A 23,919-nucleotide genomic window follows, 5' to 3' on the forward strand; every position below is an offset into this window, starting at 1 on the left:
TAAGGAGAGAAAAACACTGTTTGGTGAAAGCAAATTTTGAGATATAGCACAGGAAATTCACAGGAAATATAGCACAGGAAATTTACTCTATTATATAAATCACAATAATTTAGTGATTTATATAATAGAGTAAAAACAAACTACCACATAATGTCAAACAGATGGAAAATGATGTACATTTTTCTGCAGTGTTTAAAACAAAAAAAACCTCAAAGTTTGGACAGACATGTGAGACAATAGTCACCTTTTACTGCAATATCATCTTTTCGGCTTTCAGGATACTTCACAATCAGCTTTGCAGGTCTAACTGAGAATATTTTCTTCATTCTTCTTTGAAAAGTAGCTCAACCTTGGTTAGATTGAAGTCAACTGGTTTTACTGGGCTTTAATCAGAGTAAAGTTAATGAATTTAAAGATAATTAAAACAAATGCATGTTCTTTATTTCATACATTATAAAACTTAAAAGAAAAAACATGTATGATTTTCCTTCTACCAAAAATGTATGCTCCCTTTAAGATCAGACTTAATAGATTAAAATCCTTTATTTAAATGGTAAACAAGTTCAAAGAGTATGACCATATTTGCAAAGTAGAATAAACCCTGAAATAATGAAGACCCAAAATTAAATTTGACCACTATAGAGCACGGTAAACTGTGTCATAATAATAATAATATAAAAGGAACCTCAAACTCAACGCTACTCCTCACATTTTAAATTGAAAAAGCTTTTTGGTTGGGAAGCAAAACGTCTTCAAACTTTGAAACAAAGTCCAGTGGACTGTTTTTTAACTTTTTTTTTTTTTTGGAATATAAAAAGCAATGGTCGTTCAATTTTCTAAAAAACACAGAAACAAAGGATGTGCTGCATATATATCATTAATTTGTTAACCTTGCTTCACGTCTTTACTGAGTTTGTAGTAGTGATCTGATTATCAAGTAGCTATTTAAGAAGATGCATGGGGAAAAAATACTTACCAAAGTCACGCACTTTCTTTATTCAGTCGCTAGAGGGCAACCATTGAATCTCAGATCGACTTTATGAACCAAAGAGGAAGTCCTGTTTCCAGGCAACAGCAGAGGACTTCCTTTTGGACTGGAGCGTGAGTTTGTCATCCATTTGTTTAATTTTCTGATTTTTACATTAAGTTTCGGCCTTTTTTCCTATAATTTCTATTGTACAAGTTCATTTTTGTCTTTTTTAAGCCGATGCATTTAGTGTAACGGTTTGGCTAGTTGCTAATGTCGGAGTTATAATGTTCAAGGCAAACTAAAATGCAAATTTAATTGGATATAGAGGCAAAAGGCACTTTTTAAACATTCACCTCGTTGTTCTTCAACGTGACTTTATTAACAATTAAAATAAATAATTTGTTGTATGTTTTTGTTTTGTTTATTAAACCAAAATAACAAAACTACACGGTTTTTGCAGGTTGGGGCAAAAAAGAAAGAAAGGGAAAAAAAATTATATATATATATATATATATATATATATATATATATATATATATATATATATATATATAATATATATATATTTGTTTTTTTTAATTCATGTAAAGCAAAATTTTTCTTCAGTCAAAACCGTGATTGTGAACGTCAGTAATCATAACTTGAGTTTGACCTTTCTTCTGAGGCCTCTAATGGGACAAAATTAATGTATTTAAAAAAATATATTTTCTTTTTTGATATATGAATGTTAGAGAACTCTATATTACTCGGATCCACATTCTGTATAACAAGAATTCACTAATAATTCAGTATATAGTAGGGCTAAGCTTGGCTGTGTTTTCATTAATTTGCACTCATAATACAGTACAGCTCTCTATCAGCAGATCTGTATGGAGGAGTAATCATTACTGGTTGCTTTGCAGCTGCTGGCTTTGAGCTCTGATTGAAGTTTTTTTAGACGCTTCTGGTCCAGATTCTCCTGGAAAACCAGCTCCTCCTACAGTTCAAAGACATCTATGTTCTGTTTCCTGGTCTCTCTAAATGGCCCTTAAATGTAACAATGATTTTTCCTGTGGTCCCCTCCCTCTTCTGTAACCATGTTATAGTGTTTGGTGGGCTTATATGGATCTTTATAAATCCCAAAAGGGAAATTAAAAGAAAACCTGTGGAAGTTTTTGTGTTTTTATAACATAGTTCAGTTATATTATATTATATAATAGGCTCTTATTGTGTATTTCTTGATTTGCATTTTTATTCTGTATCAAATTAAAAAGGCTACAGGAAAAGCTAGTTAGAAAAAAGAAAACTTTAATGCAGTTTTGAACTTTTTTTTCATTATTACATTGTCTTTCTTAACATCTTAAGTCTCCACTGCCATGAATAATATCTGCTTATTCATCCTGATTTGTCTCATTAAGGTGATATTCAACTCCATCCAGAGTAATGCCCGCGAGTTTCCTTTCTAAGTTGGCAGCAGATCAAATGTCTGGGAGGAAGACCCAGTTCCTCTAATTAAATCATGTCCTACAAACCATCCTCAGCCCAACTCACTTTATATCTGCTTTGTTTTCATCTGAGCTGTATCCAGCGCGGTACACTTTCAGCGTCTCTGGATGAAATCCCTACATGCTGAGCTGTATCTAAAGGGTCTGCTCTAAGGCGAAACTTAAATGTTTTGGTGATTTTAATGCATTTTCCTTTTCATTTGCTGTGTAAGTTTACAAATGTCTGGTTTAAAAATATAAAATATTTCCCTCTTTTTAATTGCATTTTTTTCCCCCCAGGATTTTAAGATGCCGGAGTCGGGGGACCTCCACCTGAAACATGTCCTACAGTCAGTGTGTGCCCTAGAGTCCGTCATCCTTCGCAGTTTTGGCCCTGAAGGAGGACAGGTGCTGTTCACCCGTGACACAGGACAGTTGATGTTGAGCCGCAGCGGAAAACGCATCCTCACTGCTCTACATCTGGAGCATCCACTGGCCAGGTTAGGGAAAAAAAAAAGTAGTTTTTATATTTTGCACTTTTTCTTCCAGTCAATTCTGCTGCAACACTGTTTGTTCTTGCCTTACCAGGATGGTGGTGGATTGCGTCTGGAAACACAGCACAGCAACCGGTGATGGATCTAAAACCTTTGTTCTAATCCTTGCATCACTGCTGCGTTTGATTCAGGCTGCAGCCACTAAGGGAGCCCATACATCTCATTCTTATACCTCCACAGAAATGGCAGAAGCTGCCACTGCCAGACACTTGGCTGACAGACTGCTGGAATTTGCGTTGACTGAGTTGGAAGCACTCATTGCAGTCAATGTGTTGCCACATGGATTCTGTATTTCATTAGAGGAAGTTACAGAGAAATCGCAACATAATAGGAGTTTTCAAACCCTTCTTTTATCATTTTTTCATACACGCCTCGGTAGTGTGTATTGTGACTTTTTCAGGGACCTCACGTGTGAAATGCTCAGTCACTGGAGGGTAAAAGATCCCCGTCATTCATTCTCCATTCAGTTTTTAAACAACAATTTCCCAGCACTACATACCCAAGTATCAGGCTTCCCAGTTGGCTCCTCCCATTTGATAGAGGGGCAGGTGATTCACAGAGACTTTGCTACACCTTGCCCTCCAGTGAAAAAGCAACTTTTCAAAGCTGTGGTTTTCACTGGATACCTGCAGCCAAAAGTCCTCGCTGCAGGTGAAGTGCTTGAACTGGGCTGTGGAGACATGGTGACAAAGGACAGCAGCATTGTGCACTTTAGTTCCTGGACAGAGGGGTCACTGAAGAGCATAATTGCTTCTCTGCAGAGTTTTGGCGTCTCTGTCCTTTTGTGTGCGCTGAAACAGTCCCCTGCTGCCCTGGCTTTAGCAACACAGTCAGGGATGTGCATTGTGGAGTGTGTCAGTGAAGAGGAACTGTCTCTTTTTGCCCAACTCAGTGGGGTTACACCTGTCTCAGACTGCTGGGGGATTCAACCAGAGCACATCACAACCCTGACTTTCTGTAAACCTTTACAGCTTGGAGCCCACAGGTAGGTGCAGAGGATATAACTCTAAAGTCCCCAATTCCACATAAAAATACAACATTCTGTGACATTCAAACATGGGTTACACAACTATTTAACCCTAACCTATTGATCTTTTTTTTCTTTTTTCAATCACAACCTTTAATGTATGGTTAATATTTTGGGTGATAGATCAACGAAACACCCCCTTTAATTTAAAAAAATGGAAATAATAGTTATGTGGTGTATATTTTTATTTATTTATTTTTTTTACTTATCTAAATAGTTTTGAAAAACAACACTTTTTTGAACCACTTTTTTTTTTTTTTAGCAGTTAAAGCTTTCCTGGTCTGTTTCTACCAGCTTTGCACTGCCCAGTCAGACTAGAAGGAAGGGTTCTGGCGAGATGGTTTTTACAAAGACTCTTGATTTCAGTTAAAACTGAACTTTGACTGTGCCAATTTAAAACCTGATGAATAAGCTTTGATTTTTGACACTTCTTTGCAGTTCTGGGCACCTTATTAGTGTCATTATGCTACAGGAAGTCGAACCTCTATCCCACACTGCAAAAACAAAGTAAATGGATGAACAAATTTCTTAAAATAACTGTATTTATCCTTAATTAGGTAAATAAGATGATCTGCCAATGGAATTTGTATTTCTAGTACTCTAGTTTTTTACAGTGCAGTCCCAAGTGATTTTAGTCTCCTAACTTCTTTTAGCCCTGCATTGTATTTTACTCTATCCATCTTCCAGTCAGCTCTGACCTGTTTCCCTCACCCTGCTAAAGAAATGTATTCCGAAAGTGTACTGGAATAATTTTTCAAGACATTGTAATTCATTTTTCAACATTCTAATTAAAATATATCATTTTATTTTTAACAGATATGTTCATTTGGACTTCCAGGACTCTGAAGAAAGGCTCAACGTCAAACCTTGCAGCCTGGTGATTTGTGCTCCAGGGGAGGGGCAAACGGATCAGTATGCATGTGCATTTCAAGATGTGTTTCGAATGCTACTGACAGCATGGCCGCCCAGACGCGAGACTTACACCACAGGTTGTCAGAGAACCTTTCCATCCAATAGTTGCACATCTTTACATTCAGACGCTATAAGTGCTGGAACTGCATACACATTGTGCAGTGTGCATCCCAGTCAGAAGTGTGTGATAGAGCCAGGTTTTGTAATATCTGCAGGTGGGACGTTTGAGTTTCTGCTGAACCATGCCCTTCATCAATATGACCGCAGTTGCTCGGTTTCTGTTAACACAAGTGTAGTTGTTCCAGTTGCCCAGCTCTTGGCAGAAGCACTGTTGAGTGTGCCTCGGCTGATTTACTCTCACAATCTAAAACGTTTCCTGCAGGAACAAACCAGGGTCATGGCTTTAATTCCAAAACAATCCCACACCCTCAGTGCAAGCCTCAGACAGACTGAAGGTCCTCCTGAAGATGGTAAACTAAGCCTACACTCTTGTGAAAAGGGTAACATGGCATTGAAACTTTTGGACTCAGGCCTTGAATCTGTCTCTTGTAAGTATCATCTGGTTCTGGCTGTGCTGCAGTGTCTCACAAGTCTCCTCCGAGTGAACAAGGAGCTACGGATACACACAACTTTACACAGAAAATCCTTTAAACTCCTGAGCACCTGTTCAGAGAGTACAGAAGACGAAGAAGAAGCGTTGCTCTAGGAGGAAACTTGAACATTTTCACTCCAGAAATAGACTTTAAACATCATAGATGATAGTCCGTCTTTTTTATCTGTTTTTCTTTATGTTTTAATACAGTGTTGTCAGACTATAATGCTTTTGATATACATAGCACATTTGAATTACAGTAAATAAAAAAGTATTTTTTGTAGCCTTAATTAGTGATAAATTCACTAAAGCAAAGTTTGGCCAGAAAAATAAATGAAAGTTCATATTGTAGTGCTGCAACGACATGCTGAAATTGATTTAGTTCATACCAAAATGTAAACAACAAAATAGATATAGAATTGGTAGATAATTTACTTTGTTTCTACACTTTGTTTTAAGTGTCGAGCTGTACACTGAAATATTAAATGTTAATTCATGAAATCTTGTCCAATGACATTATCTTGCAGTGTGGATACATAAGTTGACTTGTTTTAAATACCTTTGCCCTTACATTTAGTATTTCTTCCTTGTTTTTAGACACAATTTTGCTGTAAAAGTAATAAATTCTGCCATATTTCACTGTTCCTTTTTTTTCTTTTGTCACAATCAGTTGCTTTACAGTTCGAGGATTATAATATTAAAGATAACCATAATAGATATAAACTAATTTCCTGCTAATCCCTGGTTGTACAAAACATGGTAACATCATCTGTTGTTTGTTATAACTGAGAATAAATCTTCTCTTTTGGAAACTGCTTTTATTTATTTCTGTACAGCCACAATGGAATGAGAAGCCCATTTAGGTTCTTGTGACTGTATCATAAACTGGATTTCAGTCAGGAGTTTGATTAGGCCCCTTAAAAACCAAAATTGGATGTTTAGGTCACAAACTAATGTCTGGACAAATTGCTCCTGGACAGTTGTCCTCCAGAGAGCATAATTCATGGTTGATACAGTTAAAACCGGTTGTTTGGGTTTTTAAAACAGCACACATTTTATCTTAAGTTGCAAGACACTAACAATGGATGTCCTCGAGAACACAGATTTAAAACCACAACAAAAACTTCACAATCTTTCTACAGATTTCTTGGTTCTACAGGTCTGGCAGAACCAGGCCTTGGTGTTGGTGTTAAATTCCACTTAAATTAAGTTAAAAAAAAAGAAGAAAGCTTTCATCACAGGGGCCAGGTTGGTTTGCAATCTTTCCTTAATAACATAATTCATTCGAAACCCCAATTTTTTGTTACTTATTCTGACTTTTTCTTTATCTGACAATGAAATTTGTTTGTTGAAAAGTGACAAAAATAGGAAACCTAGAGCAAATGGTTGTCATAGTTCTATAATCCTGTGAAACAATTTACTCTTGGGAACAGATAAATGCTGATGTTTATCTGCGTCATCTTTTATTTATTTTTCCAAAATGCCTCTTTCTTATCTTTGTTTTCCTACTGTATTCCTCTGGGCAGCACAGTGGTGCGCATTAAAGAAAATGACTGCCGTAACACCGTAAAAACACAACCTTTCAAATGCTAACATCAATCAACCTTATCTGTTCAGTAAGGTTTGGCAGCACCCAACTTTCAACAACCAAATCATTGTCTACTTCCTTGTGCTGCAATTAAAGGAAGGCTTCATCTATTTCACCCCTGTTTTTGGTAGAAACTGAGTCATGTGGTTATTAAATAGGCTCCTAATCTATTATGCAGCCCTCTGTTTACCTTTAGGTCTGTATCCTTCGTTTTCGGGCCACATTTTCCATAACTTAATTAAGACAAAGTGTCTTAGAATCAAAGGCAGCTCTTTTCTTTGTTTATGATCCTCATGAGTCAGTTGATTGTCCCCAAAATCAAAGTGGGAACAGATTGGGCGTGGATGTTTTGCTTTTCTGCACCCAAGTAAGCAAACTGAAAAGTGTTGCTGTTGGCTTTATTAGCACAGCTCGGTCCTTTCTAACCTATTAGCAGTGAACATCAACACTCAGTCGAATATTAAATTATTTAGCTGCAACATTTCTGTTGTCTGTATTTTTCATGTCTGGAAAAATACCAATCAGGGTGTCCTGCAAGTTTTTCAGATTCTGTTTTGGGCAAACAGGAAAAGGGACAGAAACAAAAGTTACAGGAAAACAGCATATGATGATTTTAGTTTTAGAGCACTGTTTCAAAAATGTCCATCGTTCTTTGTGTTCCTGTTTTTCTTCTTGCTTCATTCTGTCAGTCCCTTTACAGGTCTGTCATTCCTCACATCCTTGTACTCATCTTACCTTTTTTGTTCCTTTCATTCCTTTCCGCCATTTTTTGGCTTGTGTCCTTCCTCATTTTGTTGTGTCCATCCTTTTCACATTTTTCTCCTTCGTTTCTTTGAGTTGTGTCCAACCTCCTTTCTGTCTGTCCTTCTTTCTTTCCTTGTCTCTTTGTGTCCTTCTAACTTTGAATTCTTATGCCCTAAATCATTTTCTCTATTGTTTTCTATACCTTTCCCCCTTTTGTTCCTTTTCATTCCCTTCCTTTTGTCCTACTTCCTTCCATATTTTTTGTTTCTTTTGATTGCAGATCACATGGTTAAAGCATATACACCCTTAAAATGCTTGCATAAAATTAACAGTAGATGGTAATATTTAATAAAAGCATTACTGTGAAGACCAAAGTATTTAGGACTATGGAATGTCCTCTTACATGAAAGTTTGAAAGCTGGTTAGGTGCAACCTATGAAAGGGCCAAGATAAGATTAAAATCTTCAAGGCTGGTATCCATGTTGAAAATACCATACCAACTTTATTTATGAAGCACTTTATGCACCGGACAGGACCAAAGTGCTGTACACAATCATAAAATACAATAAAATTATAAAATAGAAAAACAAAACGAGTGTAAAATACTTATTAGTATACAAACAGAATAAAACAAAGTAAAACCTCTCAAATTGTGCCAAATGTGTGTATGTGAGTCCAGGACAGATCACAAAAATCTTCAAGTTCAACCTAACACTTTAATGTTTTTGTATTTGACATAGTGCATAGTGTAGAAATGAAATAATTCTGTCAAATCAAAATGACAACGCAAAATACTTAAACTGCATGTGCAATTCACACACAAAAAAAACATCACAGATCGTAGAAATAGAAAAATAAAACATATAAAATTTGAAAAAAGGCATTTCAAACGAAGGGAAATGACAACAAAAACAAATAGAACTGAAACACTACTGTAACCCCAAAACTACATCTTGTAGCTTCATTTGGCTTTTAGCCATCATTAGTTACTGCTGTGTTGCACTGAAGTGGTGGTGTTATCCATTTCTATTAGTAGGAGATCCAAAATGATTGTAATCAATATCAGTATAGTATACACACCGACATGCTGTTTGGTTAGAAACTCACGAATGCGGATTTTAGTCAAATAACCACAAATTGAAACATTTCAGTACTACAGTACACTTCCACTGAAGCAGATGGCACCCATTCTATACATGGGCTATGACGACGTTACATCTATCTCAGGAGCAAAATGCACTGCAGAGATTACGTAAAGCTGGGTTAGAACAAAAACTCCTTATCAGGTAATATCTTCTGGCATCTTGTTAGCTCTTATATTATTTGGGTAAAAATAAGTAAAAACAAGATAATTTAAGGGATTTAAAATACATAAAAAGCCCAGAAACATGCAACATTTCTTGTTAGTGACCATAATTTAATATATTTTTAATTTAATTTATCAAATTTTAGAATTTCCATTGATCTAATAATTTCTTTGGGTAAAATTCTCTGCTTTAATATAGCACTTTATGATTACTATGTTGGAAAGGTCAGCAAACATTAGAAACATTAACCCAAAGGTTTGTGTGAAGCTTTTTTTTGTTTACATAATAGGCTTTTTGGGAGAATAATTCTTAAAACCCTTTACATAAATAAACCAGATGGGCTAAAATACAGTGCATCAAACCTTCATGGTGTCTACAGTCCAAATTATTTTAACCCGTTCTAGCTGAGGTTAGCACCCGCCTTAAACAAGCTGTTATTTCTTTTTGTTGGCAGTGGAGAGTCGGTTTATTCTGGAAACGACATCATGCAACAATAACAAAAACTTCTAGCAGGGTCACACCACCTCCCGAGACTTCCTGATGGCACAGCACAGAAGCATGCTGAAGATCAACTCGAACACCTGATGGAGAGAGACAAAGCTTATATTACCAATGGTAGATAGGTGCCTTAGGAATCTTGAGATACATTTTTTTCAAAACAATTTAAATGATCTACCCACTGACTACAAATTGTTCTGGGGTTGGCTTGCATGGGCAGCAATTAGTGTAGGGAAGCCTTTTTTCAGCTCTTTTGGGTGAAGCCCATGGTGTTCTTAGACCATCTGAGGGACAAAGTCCCTCCAGGGTGAACTGGGCTTTCCTCTGAGTCTTTTCTCAGCTGCTCTCACAGCTCAGCCCTAACGGTTCAACTCTCACAGTTAAGCACTCCTAGCTCTGCTCTCACAGCTCCGCTCTCATAGGCTACGTTCACACTTCAGGCCTTGATGCTCAATTCCGATTTTTTTGTGAAGTCCAATTTTTTTTGTGTTGCCATTACATTTCCAAATATATGCGACTTGTATGTGATCTCTGTGAACTGCAGTCATACAACACAAGTGTCCTGAATGCACAGTAGAGGACGCAATGACGTCACAGGCCAGCGTGTACTGTGTTTACGGAAGTAAACATGGATGGTAGTGCCGGAGCACATCTAGCGATCTTTCCCAACCATAAAAACACAATCTTTTCAAGATGGTTAAACATAAATCCTGCTCTATACATCATCGTACGCCATGGCTGTTGTTTTTCTTGCCGCTTCTTCATAGCAAGACCCAGATTAGTGATCTTTGTCGGGTATTAATGGCGTTCAGGTCGGATGAATGCGACCTGGCCGTTCAGACACAGGTCACATTTGAAATTATCAGATTCTTATCGGATTCTGGAGCACATAGCCAAGTGGCCTGGGTCGCATTGGAACAAATCTGATCTGTGTTGTTCAGACTGCCTTGAAAAGATCAGATACAGGTCGCATATGGGCAAAAAAATCAGATTTGGGTCACTTCAGGCTGCAGTGTGAACATAGCCATAATTTTGCCCTCACAGCTCTTCATTCACAGCTCCGCCATCACAGCTGTGCTCTCACAGCTCCATCCTCCCAGCTTCACCCTCCCAGCTCCGCTCTCCTAGTCCGCTCTCACAATTCCACTCTCGCAGCTCCGGTGCGCCCTCACAGCTCCGCCTTCACAGCTCTGCTCGACCTGAACCACCTTAACTGGCTCCTCTCAATATGGAGGAGCAAAAGCTCTACAGTTTCAGATATTCAACCTTCCCCACTATCTCCAAGGAAGAGCCTAGCCACACCTCACTACATTGATTTTTCAGTCACTATCAGTGTTGGAAAGCAGTAAAGTACATTTACTTGATTACTGTACTCATGCTTTCCTTCTTCCATCACTCTTGAAAAAGACCCCAAGATAATTGAATTCCTCAACTTGAAGCACTTCCTATAGCAGGAGGACAGACCACCATTTTCCAAGGACCACAGAGATCAGGGCATGACGAGGCCAACAGAGCCGGTTTAATTGCAACTAGCAGAGAGAATCCTGAAGCCATTTAGAGATTGAAATTCTTTGGCTGTGTTATCTTATTTTCTTGCAGGAAGGTATGTATTAAGGTATTAAGTACGTTATCCCCATCATTCTGTTTCTTGTTGAAGAAAATCTCCCAACATTCTTAAGCTGCCAACCAGTTTTCACAGTGGACTTGATGTTTAAAAAGCAAGGATCCATGTTACTTTTTTACACAGTATTTTGCGTCGACCAGAGCACTTTTTTTCCCATATGTTTGCTGTGTCTCCTACATGAATCTTAAAAAATGCAAAGGGTCTTCTATGGCTTTCTTTTTCTATAAGTTCTGTTTTGGAGAGCACATACTTCACTTATTTTGACAATGTGTTCTATAAGTTAGGTCATTGGCTGTTTTTTTTTTTGCAGTGGGATCCTCTTCTTGCCGAGTCTGTCAGCTGAGGTGAGTGGCCATGTATTTTTAGTTTATGCCATGTTCTTTCTTGTTGAAGTTGAAGTTCATTGTTTTATATCCCAGTTCTGTTTTAACTTCTCCTCTTTCATCGCGTGCGTGGTTTCTTGGAATTATGATAAAAAGTATCATTTCTTTTCTACTTCCTATCCGTATGCTGCAGGTTATACAACCTTAAGGAGATTCTTTACATTTTTTGGCTGCAACATAACACAATGTACAAAAGGTTCAAACAGGATTAGTACTTTTGCACACATCTGTAAATTATACACAACTATGAAGGCCTCTTTTATGTCCCATACTAGTGAAATTAATTAAACATGTAGCTGTTAAGTTACAGAAAGGCAATACGACATAAGGCCACTGAATATTCAGGGATTTTTTGCTAAAGATACACTCACCGTAACAACTGCAATGGTGATTCCAACTCCTCCAATAATGTGCAACTTAGAATCAAGCACGTCTTCGATGGCTTTAGGGCAGCCCTGCAAAAGATCAGTGAAATTCAGTTGCCTGTCTTTATACCATGTTCAAAAACAGATAAACATAGAGCATGCAAACAGCATTAAAAAGAGGTTACCCTGGAGACATAGCCTTAACTCTTATAACACACATCTAAAAAGTCACACCTGTAACTAGTGATGGACCAATACAGGTTTTTCAAGGCTGATGCTTATATATTCTGCAAATACTTTAGGGCCGTTTTTATAACCAACATGTTTCCTTCCTATATTTACATGATAAACATGGCACAATGATAATCAATGTTACACAAGTATAAATTTAAACCAAAAAGAAACATGTGACAACATTACAATCAAACAAAACATTAACAATGGAAAGTAAAAAGAAGGTCTCAGCAGTGCATGCTCTTCACATGATCTCCAGGCATGGAAGCTGAATGTACTAATGAATTTCTGAATGCATACACACATTAGATGATTCTGATTCAAGAAAAAAAAAACGGGGTCATGGTCGTACCTTTATAATGAACTGGTCAAGCGTATCTGCTCGAGGACAAATTTCGTGGTCGGTTTCTGTGATCATACCATTTGGGCCACAGCAGTACAGCTGGAAACAGACAACACTTTAATATAAAATAACAAGTCTGCAGTTTTTAAAGAAATACTCTAAACATTAGATCTAAGAGTCTCTGAAACGTTCTCAGTAAAGCCAAGCTAGGGATATGCTGGAACAATTTATACGCTCGTATTGGCTTCTGTTGCAGCAGTATCATATCTTTGCAATGTTGTGCAAAACACCTTTCAGATTAAGCTGCACGCTTATCAAATACGGAAAAGACTTGCAGTATACACCAACCTAATTTAGTAAAACATTTAGTTGCTATCAAAATTCTCTAAATAATACATAATAGATTTGATATTCAGAAAGCAGCAGTTATGTCAAAGATGTCTCACCCCTTCATGGATCAAAAGCAGAGTCTTTTTGAGGGGTTCATCCCTTGTTTTCTTGTAGTTATCGTATGTCGTTCTATAGAATCCAACAATGTTATCCACCACCTGCAACCCAATCACAACCATGGTGAAGAAAAAACATGTCATTTCCAAATGACAGTCATCATGCCTTAGAAAAACAGATTAGCATATAGCAGTGCTCTTATGTTTCCTACATGTCATTGACTAAACTTGATAAAGCACAGTGGACTAACCCCAACTGAATCCTCCCCAAGTCCTCATCAACTATTGAAACTTCATACTGGATCTAAAAAAAACTGCCTTCAATTTCCGAGCAAAATGGAAAATTTGCTTTCATTTGAAATTAGAATTTGGACAATTTAGCAACAGCTCAATCCTTTTTCTCCTTTGTCCTGGTAAGACATTCCTTAGTTCCTTGGTTTGGGTTTTCATCAACACTTTTACCTTCCACTCAGCTTATTGTTAATATGAGATGGCAACACCAAGGAAAATGTTGAAAAGAAGTACTTAGGTATGCTTGTATGTGTTATCTTTTTTGTTATTCTACATGGTTGTACTTTCCACATTTCCTTTTAGATCTATGGTTAAAATCAATAAAATATACACATGGATACAGCAGCCATTTTTTTTTAGCAAGCATTCCTTTGGTCAACCCCCCTTGTTAAGGGTGGCACTGACTGCTCGACAAGTATAATATCAGCAGTCTACCTGGTCATTATACCTTTCTGCATTAAAAATTATTCTGTTTTGCTCTTACAGAATACTTTAATTTCCTGGGTAAATAAACTTGGGTTTTTCAATAGCTGTAAGGTATAATCAATAACTTAGCAAAAATACATATTTTTAATATGTCCCTGCATACTGTATATATATACACTATATTGCCAAAAGTATTTGCTCACCTGCCTTGACTCACATATGAGCTTAAGTGACATCCCGTTCCTAATCCATAGGGTTCAATATGACGTCGGTCCACCCTTTGCAGCTAGAACAGCTTCAACTCTTCTGGGAAGGCTGTCCACAAGGTTTAGGAGTGTGTTTATGGGAATTTTTGACCATTCTTCCAGAAGCGCATTTGTGAGGTCGCACACTGATGTTGGACGAGAAGGCCTGGCTCTCAGTCTCCGCTCTAATTCATCCCAAAGGTGTTCTATCGGGTTGAGGTCAGGACTCTGTGCAGGCCAGTCAAGTTCATCCACACCAGACTCTGTCATCCATGTCTTTATGGACCTTGCTTTGTGCACTGGTGCACAGTCATGTTGGAAGAGGAAGGGGCCAGCTCCAAACTGTTCCCACAAAGTTGGGAGCATGGAATTGTCCAAAATGTCTTGGTATGCTGAAGCATTCAGAGTTCCTTTCCTTGGAACTAAGGGGCCAAGCCCAGCTCCTGAAAAACAACCCCACACCATAATCCCCCCTTCACCAAACTTTACACTTGGCACAATGCAGTCAGACAAGTACCGTTCTCCTGGCAACCGCCAAACCCAGACCCGTCCATATGATTGCCAGATGGAGAAGCGCGATTCGTCACTCCAGAGAACGCGTCTCCACTGCTCTAGAGTCCAGTGGCGGCGTGCTTTACACCACCGCATCCGACGCTTTGCATTGCACTTGGTGATGTATGGCTTGGATGCAGCTGCTCGACCATGGAAACCCATTCCATGAAGCTCTCTGCGCACTGTTCTTGAGCTAATCTGAAGGCCACATGAAGTTTGGAGGTCTGTAGTGATTGACTCTGCAGAAAGTTGGCGACCTCTTCGCACTATGCGCTTCAGCATCCGCTGACCCCGCTCCGTCAGTTTACGTGGCCTACCACTTCGTGGCTGAGTTGCTGTCGTTCCCAAACACTTCCATTTTCTTATAATACAGCTGACAGTTGACTGTGGAATATTTAGGAGCGAGGAAATTTCACGTCTGGATTTGTTGCACAGGTGGCATCCTATCACAGTTCCACGCTGGAATTCACTGAGCTCCTGAGAGTGACCCATTCTTTCACAAATGTTTGTAAAAACAGTCTGCATGCCTAGGTGCTTGAATTTATACACCTGTGGCCATGGAAGTGATTGGAACACCTGATTCCAATAATTTGGATGGGTGAGCAAATACTTTTGGCAATATAGTGTATATATATATATATATATATATATATATATATATATATATATATATATATATATATATATATATATATATATATATATATATATATATATATATATATATATATATTTATAATCTATATAATGTGTAAGTTTGGCTTTTTGAATGATGTGAATCAGAAGTTCTATGATATTCTGATATACAGAGAGGAACCTCCATTTGAACTGTTTCCTTTTTCTTTTATTCTCAAAAGTCAGGATGTCTATATTGAGAACATAGTAATTAGTTTACCTCGTTCTGCTTAGAAAATCCCCAGATTCCAGCTCCTACCTCGATGGCAAATATGATCAGCAGGAAGAAAAAGAACTGCACAGAGAAATATACAATTCAACTCAGCTGAGAATTTTGGAACCATACATGCTTGTGTGCCAGTGTTATGTACGCATGTGCGGAATGCAAGGTCAGTGGAGTGAAGCCAACCCCAGTTTCCATTTGCCCCTCCTCCAGGGATATTTAGAGCAAGCAGATTATGGCATGGGGGCGGTCAAGCACAAATCGAGACTCTCTTATGGCCTTGAGACCATTTAGTAAACAATAATGAAAGCAGGCATCTTATTACTGAACTAGGGATTCCAAAAGCTATGTATACAAAAAAACGTTTCAGAGAAAAAAGAATATATAAAACTTCACAGGACACAAATGTCTATGAAAATGAGTACCTGCTAATATGAAAAACACTGTTTTGAAAGCCAAAGTTTCTTCATCAGTAGGAGGGTAGAAATTTTTTTACTTCTTTTGTTTCTGTTTTTATTGAAATTAATAACGTACTATTTTTTTTGTTATAACCCTAAAGGTTTTAATCAAATTAAATGTGATCAGTTTTCTTTATTATGAGTAATAAGTTCCTCATCAACTTATCCCTGCATGACAGATAGCGTTTTATAGCTGCTGTTGCTATAAACTGGTCTTATGCAAATTATAAACAAATCCAGTCACACAAGTAACACACAACTTGAAAACTACTCAGCTCTCTAAATGTCAATTTAAGCTTTAGGGGCAGTTTGATTAAGAACAGTAAGGGTTACAAACCACTCCAAGCATCCATGGTGATTCCTGAATTGCTCCACAACATCCCAGGAAGCCCACCACCATCATAAGCACACCAGCTCCAATCAGGATATAAACACCTAAATAAAAATACAAAAAACAATAACACATGAATCAGCACACAGAATTCAAACTTTAAATGATAATGCCTGACATCTTCTGAGCGTGTCTTACCTGTGTAAAAGACAACGGGAGAATCTGGTCCTTCAAACAGGCCCTTGGTTTTTGAGTCCAGTTTCAGCCACAGGCCTATTCCCAATACAGCAGTGCCTGTAAGCTATAAAACATTATGTACATTAGTATAAACAATGCAACAATTAGCACTAAATCAACACTGCATGCTTTCCTCAACTTTCACTTTTTTAGCATTTTCGTGCATACCTTAAATGTCATCAAAGTGCTGTTAACAACAGGCTCCAACAGGTTTAAGCAGCTCCTCTTGAATCTGCCCCGACATGCCCTGCTTAATGTTTTCCTTGTACTTGTTTAACCCCTATTCTGACTTGAAGCACGTCTCTGCAGTTGTGATAAATGTTAAAATCCTTTGTGGTAAACACTTAAGACCCATAATGGACCAATCCTCATAAATTTCTAATGCAATCAATGCCTTTAATCCCAGAAGAGTCCTTTAATTCAACAGCTGTATATATTGTTAGACAAAACAACAACAGTAGATATGCATCAGGAGGCACTTAGCGGGGGTTTTACGTCTTGCATGGGTCTTGAATTAATTAATATTTACCATTCTATGATGAACACACAGTTATAAACATTATAAACACACACAAATTAGTAAACTTTATCTTTTGGAAAAATGGCCTGTGTGTGACCTCTTGCTTTTTTTTCACTTAGGAAAGTGAAACTCACTGAGGTTTCCCCACTTTGACCTCATAGTCATCCTACCTTTGTTTCTCAGGTTCATTTTGGTCTCCCTATAGTCCAATAAAATCACTTACCCTCGGGTGGTACACATTTAGCATGCATTTAAAACAGCTTTTCCTCATCATTCTCAACCTTTTACAGAATAGAAAAATAAAGCACACCTACCATGAACAAAATGTTGAAGATAAAAATAACATATTTTAAACACTTGATCCCCCCAGGAAGAGCCATGCTGAATCACTGTGCCAAAGTCTGCTGTTCTGAGCGTATAGCTTCTGCCCAAGAGGAAGCAGAGTGTGTTGTGGTGTTGAACTACAGAAATGTTTGGGACACCACGCCTTCAGTCACCTGATTATACAGTTAGGAGTGGCAAGAACTCACAGCTGCAGAAACTAACCTTTACACCATTAAGTCAAAAGGAATTCCAACTCTGTTTTCCCTCCCTTTACGTTTTTAAGTGTTTCCATTGTGTTACCTAAAAAAACAATAAATAAACTTTTCACACAGTCCAGAGGGCTGCTCAGAGGGTTCCTGTTCAGGCATGTTATTATTTTCTGAGTATTTTCCAACATGCCTTCTCGGCAGCATATTCACTGCTCCATCAACTACATGGAGGGCAACTATGATCTAGGTTTTGGAAACATGATTGTTATGCTACGACACTTAAGCCAGTTGTAGATATAATCAAACATAGCAGCCGCTTAGGGCCCCCCACTAGGAGACAGACCCCCAAAAATGGAGCGTTCTGCTCTTTTTCGTTATATTTGTAATAAAATTTGCTTGAAATAAAGTGCCAAAAGATTCAGTGCTGTGAAAAAAGTATAACTTTCAAACATGTTCTTCTCTTCTGCTCTTCTGTCAGCTATACATGTTACCAAAGGTTAAACAAATTTTAAGACTAAGATAGAAGATAATGCAAAGAGTTTTTTGATTCTCTTTATTATAGTATAAAAGCTTTTCAAACCTGTTAGAACACATGTGAAAAGGTAATTATATCCTAACCCCATGCAGCACTACCAACAGCCCTTCATGCAGTATATCATTGTGGAGGAACCTTGGCCTAAACTTCCTTCCAGTTTTGTTTCATTTCAGCCAAACTGAAAGTTTTTGGAGCGTTGGCTGTTTTTTTCTGGGTTTTTTTTGTGTTTTTTTTTTAAATGAAAATGTGAGGTAGTTTTGCTAAAGATTTTATCTTGGACCTCTCCCACTGCTGCTATTTTTAACCAGCCTCCTCATATTTCTAAATCATGAACAGTAAACTTAAGAGAAGAAACAGGGCTGTGAGAATTTAGGTGTTATGGCCTCCTAATGAGTTGGGCACTCCCAGAATAATTTTGGTAAACCGGCCACTCCTTCAAAGGTTTACAACAACCCCATGTTTTCTTAATTTGTGGATGTTGGCTATCATGGAGGTTTACTTGTGTTCCAAACCCGTTCCAAACCCAATGATATGAAACGCTTTCAGATGTCAAAGAAATTTTTTTTTTTTCAGATTCTTTAAATCTGTCATGTTGGTTTGTATTTTTTATTTTTTTACCCACATGAAGAATCAGAAGGAGAACCAGTGAGTTTTAACATTTTATTTACAAAAAACAACAAGAATCCTGAAGTCAGTTGAACTTTTTGGTTGGTCAGAGGGGACAAAGCAGACTGATCAGGGAAGAGTTGTTTGACTACAACTGAACACTGAAGAGAGATTAGTCTGCTTAATCCCCTCAAACCAACCAGAAAGTTCAACTGACTCCCTGCAGTTCTCCACTCCCAGATTCTTCTTGCTTTTTGTAAATAAAATGGATTTGAGTCAAAAAACTTCAAACCAACATGACAGAAACTGAGATCCTCTGATGATAGTCAGAGGTGATCATCCAAGAGGAGAGATGATCCTTTGCCTACTTATATACTCGCTAGTCATCTTGATTGAGAAATGTTCTCAGGTGTGCACTAACACAGCCACCAGCAAAGATCCTCTCACTAACAGGATGCTCACTCACACCAGAGACCCTAACAAGATTAGAGCATACAGGTGCTGGTCATAAAATTAGAATATCATGAAAAAGTAGATTGATTTCAGTAATTCCATTTAAAAAGTGAAACTTGTATATTATATTCATACATTACATACAAACTCATATATTTCAGATGTTTATTTTGTTTAATTTTGATGATTACAAATGACAACAAATGAAAATCTCAAATTCATCATATCAGAAAATTAGAATATTACTGAAGACCAATAAAAACAAAGGATTTATAGAAATGTTGGCCAACTGAAAAGTATGAACATGAAAAGTATGAGCATGTACAGCACTCAGTATTTAGTTGGGCCTCCTTTGGCCTGTATTACTGCAGCAATGCGGCGTGGCATGGAGTCGATCAGTCTGTGGCACTGCTCAGGTGTTATGATAGCCCAGGTTGCTCTAATAGTGGCTTTTAGCTCTTCTGAATTGTTGGGTCTGGTGTATTGCATCTTCTTCTTCACAATACCCCATAGATTTTCTATGGGGTTAAGGTCAGGAGAGTTTGCTGGCCAATTAAGAACAGGGATACCATGGTCCTTCAACCAGGTACTGGTAGCTTTGGCACTGTGTGCAGGTGCCAAGTCCTGTTGGAAAATGAAATCTGCATCTCCAAAAAGTTGGTCAGCTGCAGGAAGCATGAAGTGCTCTAAAACTTCCTGGTATGTGGCTGCGTTGACCCTGGACCTCAGAAAACACAATGGACCAACACCAGCAGATGACATGGCACCCCAAACCATCACTGACTGTGGAAACTTTACACTGTACTTCAAGCAACGTGGATGAAGTGCCTCTCTTCTTTTCCTCCAGACTCTGGGACCTTGATTTCCAAAGGAAATGCAAAATTTACTTTCATCAGAGAACATGACTTTGGACCACTCACCAGCAGTCCAGTCCTGTTTCTCTTTAGCCCAGGCAAGACGCTTCTGACGCTGTCTGTGGTTCAAGAGTGGCTTGACACAAGGAATGCGACAGCAGAAACCCATGTCTTTCATACGTCTGTGTGTGGTGGTTCTTGAAGCACTCACTCCAGCTGCAGTCCACTCTTTGTGAATCTCCCCCACATTTTTGAATGGGTTTTGTTTCACAATCCTCTCCAGGGTGCGGTTATCTCTCTTGCTTGTACACTTTTTTCGACCACATCTTTTCCTTCCCTTCGCCTCTCTATTAATGTGCTTGGACACTGAGCTCTGTGAACAGCCAGCCTCTTTAGCGATGACCTTTTGTGTCTTGCCCTCCTTGTGCAAGGTGTCGATGGTCGTCTTTTGGACAACTGTCAAGTCAGCAGTCTTCCCCATGATTGTGTAGCCTATAGAACTAGACTGAAAGACCATTTAAAGGCTTTTGCAGGTGGTTTGAGTTAATTAGCTGATTAGAGTGTGGCACCAGGGGCCATCAATTTTGAACCTTTTCACAATATTCTAATTTTCTGATATGATGAATTTGAGATTTTCATTTGTTGTCATTTGTAATCATCAAAATTAAACAAAATAAACATCTGAAATATATGAGTTTGTATGTAATGTATGAATATAATATACAAGTTTCACTTTTTAAATGGAATTACTGAAATCAATCTACTTTTTCATGATATTCTAATTTTATGACCAGCACCTGTACTTTATGTTGTATGCATCCATTTAAAAAGTTTCTTGATCATACGTTTAATTAATCATTAATTAGAAATGGGGAGAAGGTGGTTACAGTATCATTTTGTGGATTTGAGTTAGCTTTCTTTGGATTATCTTCAATTTTCAGTCAGTTTTTCACCAATGTGTATTTTTTTTTCTTTTAGGTAATTTAAAGGAACAATAACTTGCTGCTGCAGAAAACGATATGTTTTGAATATGTAATATTGGTACATTTTACAAGTTCTGTTAATATAGAAATCACATGAAATGTCTCATATGATTCAAGGCTTGCTTATTTTATGTCATGGTCCATAAGTGTAAATGTTTACATTGCTCTTGCCAATAACCATCAGAGAGTTTTGTGCATGTTGATTACATTTCCTCTGAAATCGCAACCAAGGATAATGTGAGCTGCTCTATTCTGAACTGTTTATTTGCACATTTTGCACAATACTGACCATTTCTGTATTTGACCAGACCACTTTGCAGTAGTTGAGATTTGGAAAGGGTAAATTATTAATTCGGCAGATGGGTCACTTCCCATTTTCTAACCATTGTTTGTAGCTTTCTGTTTCAATGATAACTCCTTGCAGTTTTTTTTTTCTCATAATGGAATAATCTATAGCCACGCTTCCATCGACATAGATATAGACAGTTTTAAATGCACATATTTATAAGATACCAGATGGGAGACACAATTTCTTTGCAAAAAAATTTCTTGAGGCTTCCCATAAAGGTTGTCAATAACTGGTGTTTTATTTCTACTTGTTTTCAATATATTTTCTACTGTTTATTACAGTATATTTCCTTTATTAAAATGAAAAAAACATTCTGTATCTTTTATTATTTTTACTAAATTATATATGACATAATATGAATATGATATCTAATTATTTTATTTATTAACTTTACATATGAAGCATTTATAAAAAGCAAACTCTTATGGTCAAGTGAAACAACTCCATAAATGTAGTTTGAGACGTTAAACCCCTGAGTTCATTTATTGTCTTCTACTCAGTCAATTTCAACAAATATAATCCCTTTTTCTTTGGTTCTATTTATTTATTTTTGTGTTCATTTTCTATCATTTACAATATATTATCCAACTCAACTAATATTCTGTTAGTATAGCAGTTTCCTTGCAACTCTTTGCTTCATCAGATCTTTAGTTTTGTGATCTAACCACTGTTACCTACTGACATTAGAATATATACAAAGTTCTTCAGAAATTCATTTGGATTCAATACTTTTAGAACTTTCCAACTTAATTATCTTCTCTGTAAAGCATATGATTTTTTAAATCTTATATGAACTTTGGAATATTGTTTCATGTCTAGATTTTGGATTTTTTTCTTCAGTCCTACTGCCACCATGTTATGATCATTGCAGCCAATAGTCACTAAAGAAGTAGCAAGACATTCTTCAGGTGCATTTTTATTGTGAGGTAGTTTCGCTAAAGATTTTATCTTGGACCTCTCCCACTGTTGCTATTTTTAACCAGCCTCCTCATATTTATAAATCATGAACAGTAAACTTAAGAGAAGAAACAGGGCTGTGAGAATTTAGGTGTTATGGCCTCCTAATGAGTTGGGCACTCCCAAAATAATTTTGGTAAACTGGCCACTCCTTCAAAGGTTTACAACAACCCCATGTTTTCTTAATTTGTGGATGTTGGCTATCATGGAGGTTTACTTGCGTAAAGAATACAACCCTAACACTAAATGCATGACTATCTCTCATATATTGCATCCGCTTATCTTAAGAAAACTGTTGTCACAAGAGGCACCTCTGTTCCCGATAGTGCTAGCATTAATATAAGCTATTATCATTGTAAAGAATGTGAAATAGGCTTTGGAGGCTCCGGAAGCCTAAAAAAGCTGCATATTTGTACTTTTTCAAAATGGATCATGTAGTAAGATTTCGAAAAACTTGATTTTGTAAAATATCCAGTTTCAGTTCCTCCTGTAAGGGGGTCAAATGAGAATGTCCAATTTTGTGCTGATTAGAGTAAATACATTTTGACATTTGCTGTATTTATTTCAGAAGTTGTGTTTAGCTTCGATTATTTTGTTTTTCTTAATTTAGTACACAATAACATATGCAACACGCGCGTGCATGCTCACATGCACACACCTTGGGAAATCCCTGTCTACCCTATGATGAAAAGCTATTCTCAGCTCTATACATGGCAGCCACATTTAGAGACCATAATAAGAAGGCACACCATCTATTTACTACCACATGTGCTTTCACATCAGACACACCCTGCAGACTCTTCATATGGGACACAAATAACCTATAAGTGGCGCACGACCCATTACTCCTACAATCTTAAAACCAAGGTAATATATTATAGAGTAATATATCGCCTATGTTAAGCGCCCCCTTTCATTGGTCTAATTTATCAAACTGTTTGGCGTGCAAACTCTCCGCCATGGAACTGGGTCACTTGGCCACTGGGGATTATTCCTCAGACCTATCCACAAATACCCAAGACACGTTGGTGTGTCTGAGAGAGTGTGTGTCTCTGTGGAGGCGCTCGGTGCTTTGAATCATCCGAGTCATAGCGATAAGACCCGCTCGGCACAATTCGCGCACCCATATCATTTCATTCACAATCTAGTAACCTGAACACACACCGCCACGCGCGCACGAGAAGCATGCGCACGTGTACGTCCGCGCGCGCGTTCTTAAACAACCGACCGGATGCAAGTGGACATGGATAATATTTTCTCCCCCTCACACTTACCCAGAAAACCAGGTTGAAGGCAAACATCAAATACTTGATGCACCGCTCTCCGCCCGACAGCGCCGCCATTGCGATTTATCAGCTATAAATTCTCCAAATGCCTGAGGAGATGGGAATTCAAATGAAGAAGTGCTTCCCCTAAATAACAGCCTGTATGCAGAGCGGATATTCACCGACGCGCTGGCGCTGTCTGTCTCTGTGTGCAGTGCGCACTTGGAGTGGTCCGCCCCCAAACCGCTACACGGCGACAAAAAGAAAATAACACTGGAGCAAATATAAAGAAAATGCTCTCTAGTGTAGCATTCTGTGAAACTTTGAACGTATTTTTGACTTTCCCCAAAACAATTTAATAGAAATGTGTTTTTTT

At 37.8% G+C, this 23,919-nt stretch overlaps 2 protein-coding genes across 4 annotated transcripts; one reads left to right on the forward strand and one right to left on the reverse strand.

The window, feature by feature from the left end:
• The first annotated feature begins 1,025 nt into the window (after positions 1-1,025).
• On the forward strand, positions 1,026-6,330 carry bbs10 (Bardet-Biedl syndrome 10). 2 transcript variants are annotated; one of them, XM_038268744.1, is made up of 4 exons: positions 1,026-1,101; positions 2,734-2,933; positions 3,022-3,972; positions 4,831-6,330. In XM_038268744.1, exons 2-4 carry the CDS (start codon positions 2,743-2,745, stop codon positions 5,630-5,632), a joined length of 1,944 nt encoding a protein of 647 aa, XP_038124672.1. In that variant the 5' UTR covers positions 1,026-1,101; positions 2,734-2,742; the 3' UTR covers positions 5,633-6,330. The 2 variants fall into 2 exon arrangements, with proteins under 2 accessions (XP_038124672.1, XP_038124673.1); XM_038268745.1 differs by lacking the exon at positions 1,026-1,101 and adding an exon at positions 2,305-2,603.
• A 2,216-nt stretch (positions 6,331-8,546) lies between these two features.
• cd9a (CD9 molecule a) lies at positions 8,547-23,773 on the reverse strand. Of its 2 annotated transcripts, none has more exons than XM_038268864.1 (8): positions 23,553-23,773; positions 16,450-16,552; positions 16,258-16,355; positions 15,460-15,534; positions 13,051-13,152; positions 12,614-12,703; positions 12,034-12,117; positions 8,547-9,738 (listed from the first exon to the last, which is right to left on the reverse strand). In XM_038268864.1, the coding sequence occupies exons 1-8, from the start codon at positions 23,619-23,621 to the stop codon at positions 9,673-9,675; spliced, it is 687 nt and encodes a 228-aa protein (XP_038124792.1). In that variant the 5' UTR covers positions 23,622-23,773; the 3' UTR covers positions 8,547-9,672. The 2 variants fall into 2 exon arrangements, with proteins under 2 accessions (XP_038124792.1, XP_038124793.1); XM_038268865.1 differs by lacking the exon at positions 23,553-23,773 and adding an exon at positions 17,323-17,611.
• Positions 23,774-23,919: the final 146 nt, after the last annotated feature.

Source organism: Cyprinodon tularosa, unplaced genomic scaffold (assembly GCF_016077235.1).
Source record: "Cyprinodon tularosa strain WSP-4 unplaced genomic scaffold, ASM1607723v1 ctg71, whole genome shotgun sequence".
Taxonomy (NCBI): domain Eukaryota; kingdom Metazoa; phylum Chordata; class Actinopteri; order Cyprinodontiformes; family Cyprinodontidae; genus Cyprinodon; species Cyprinodon tularosa.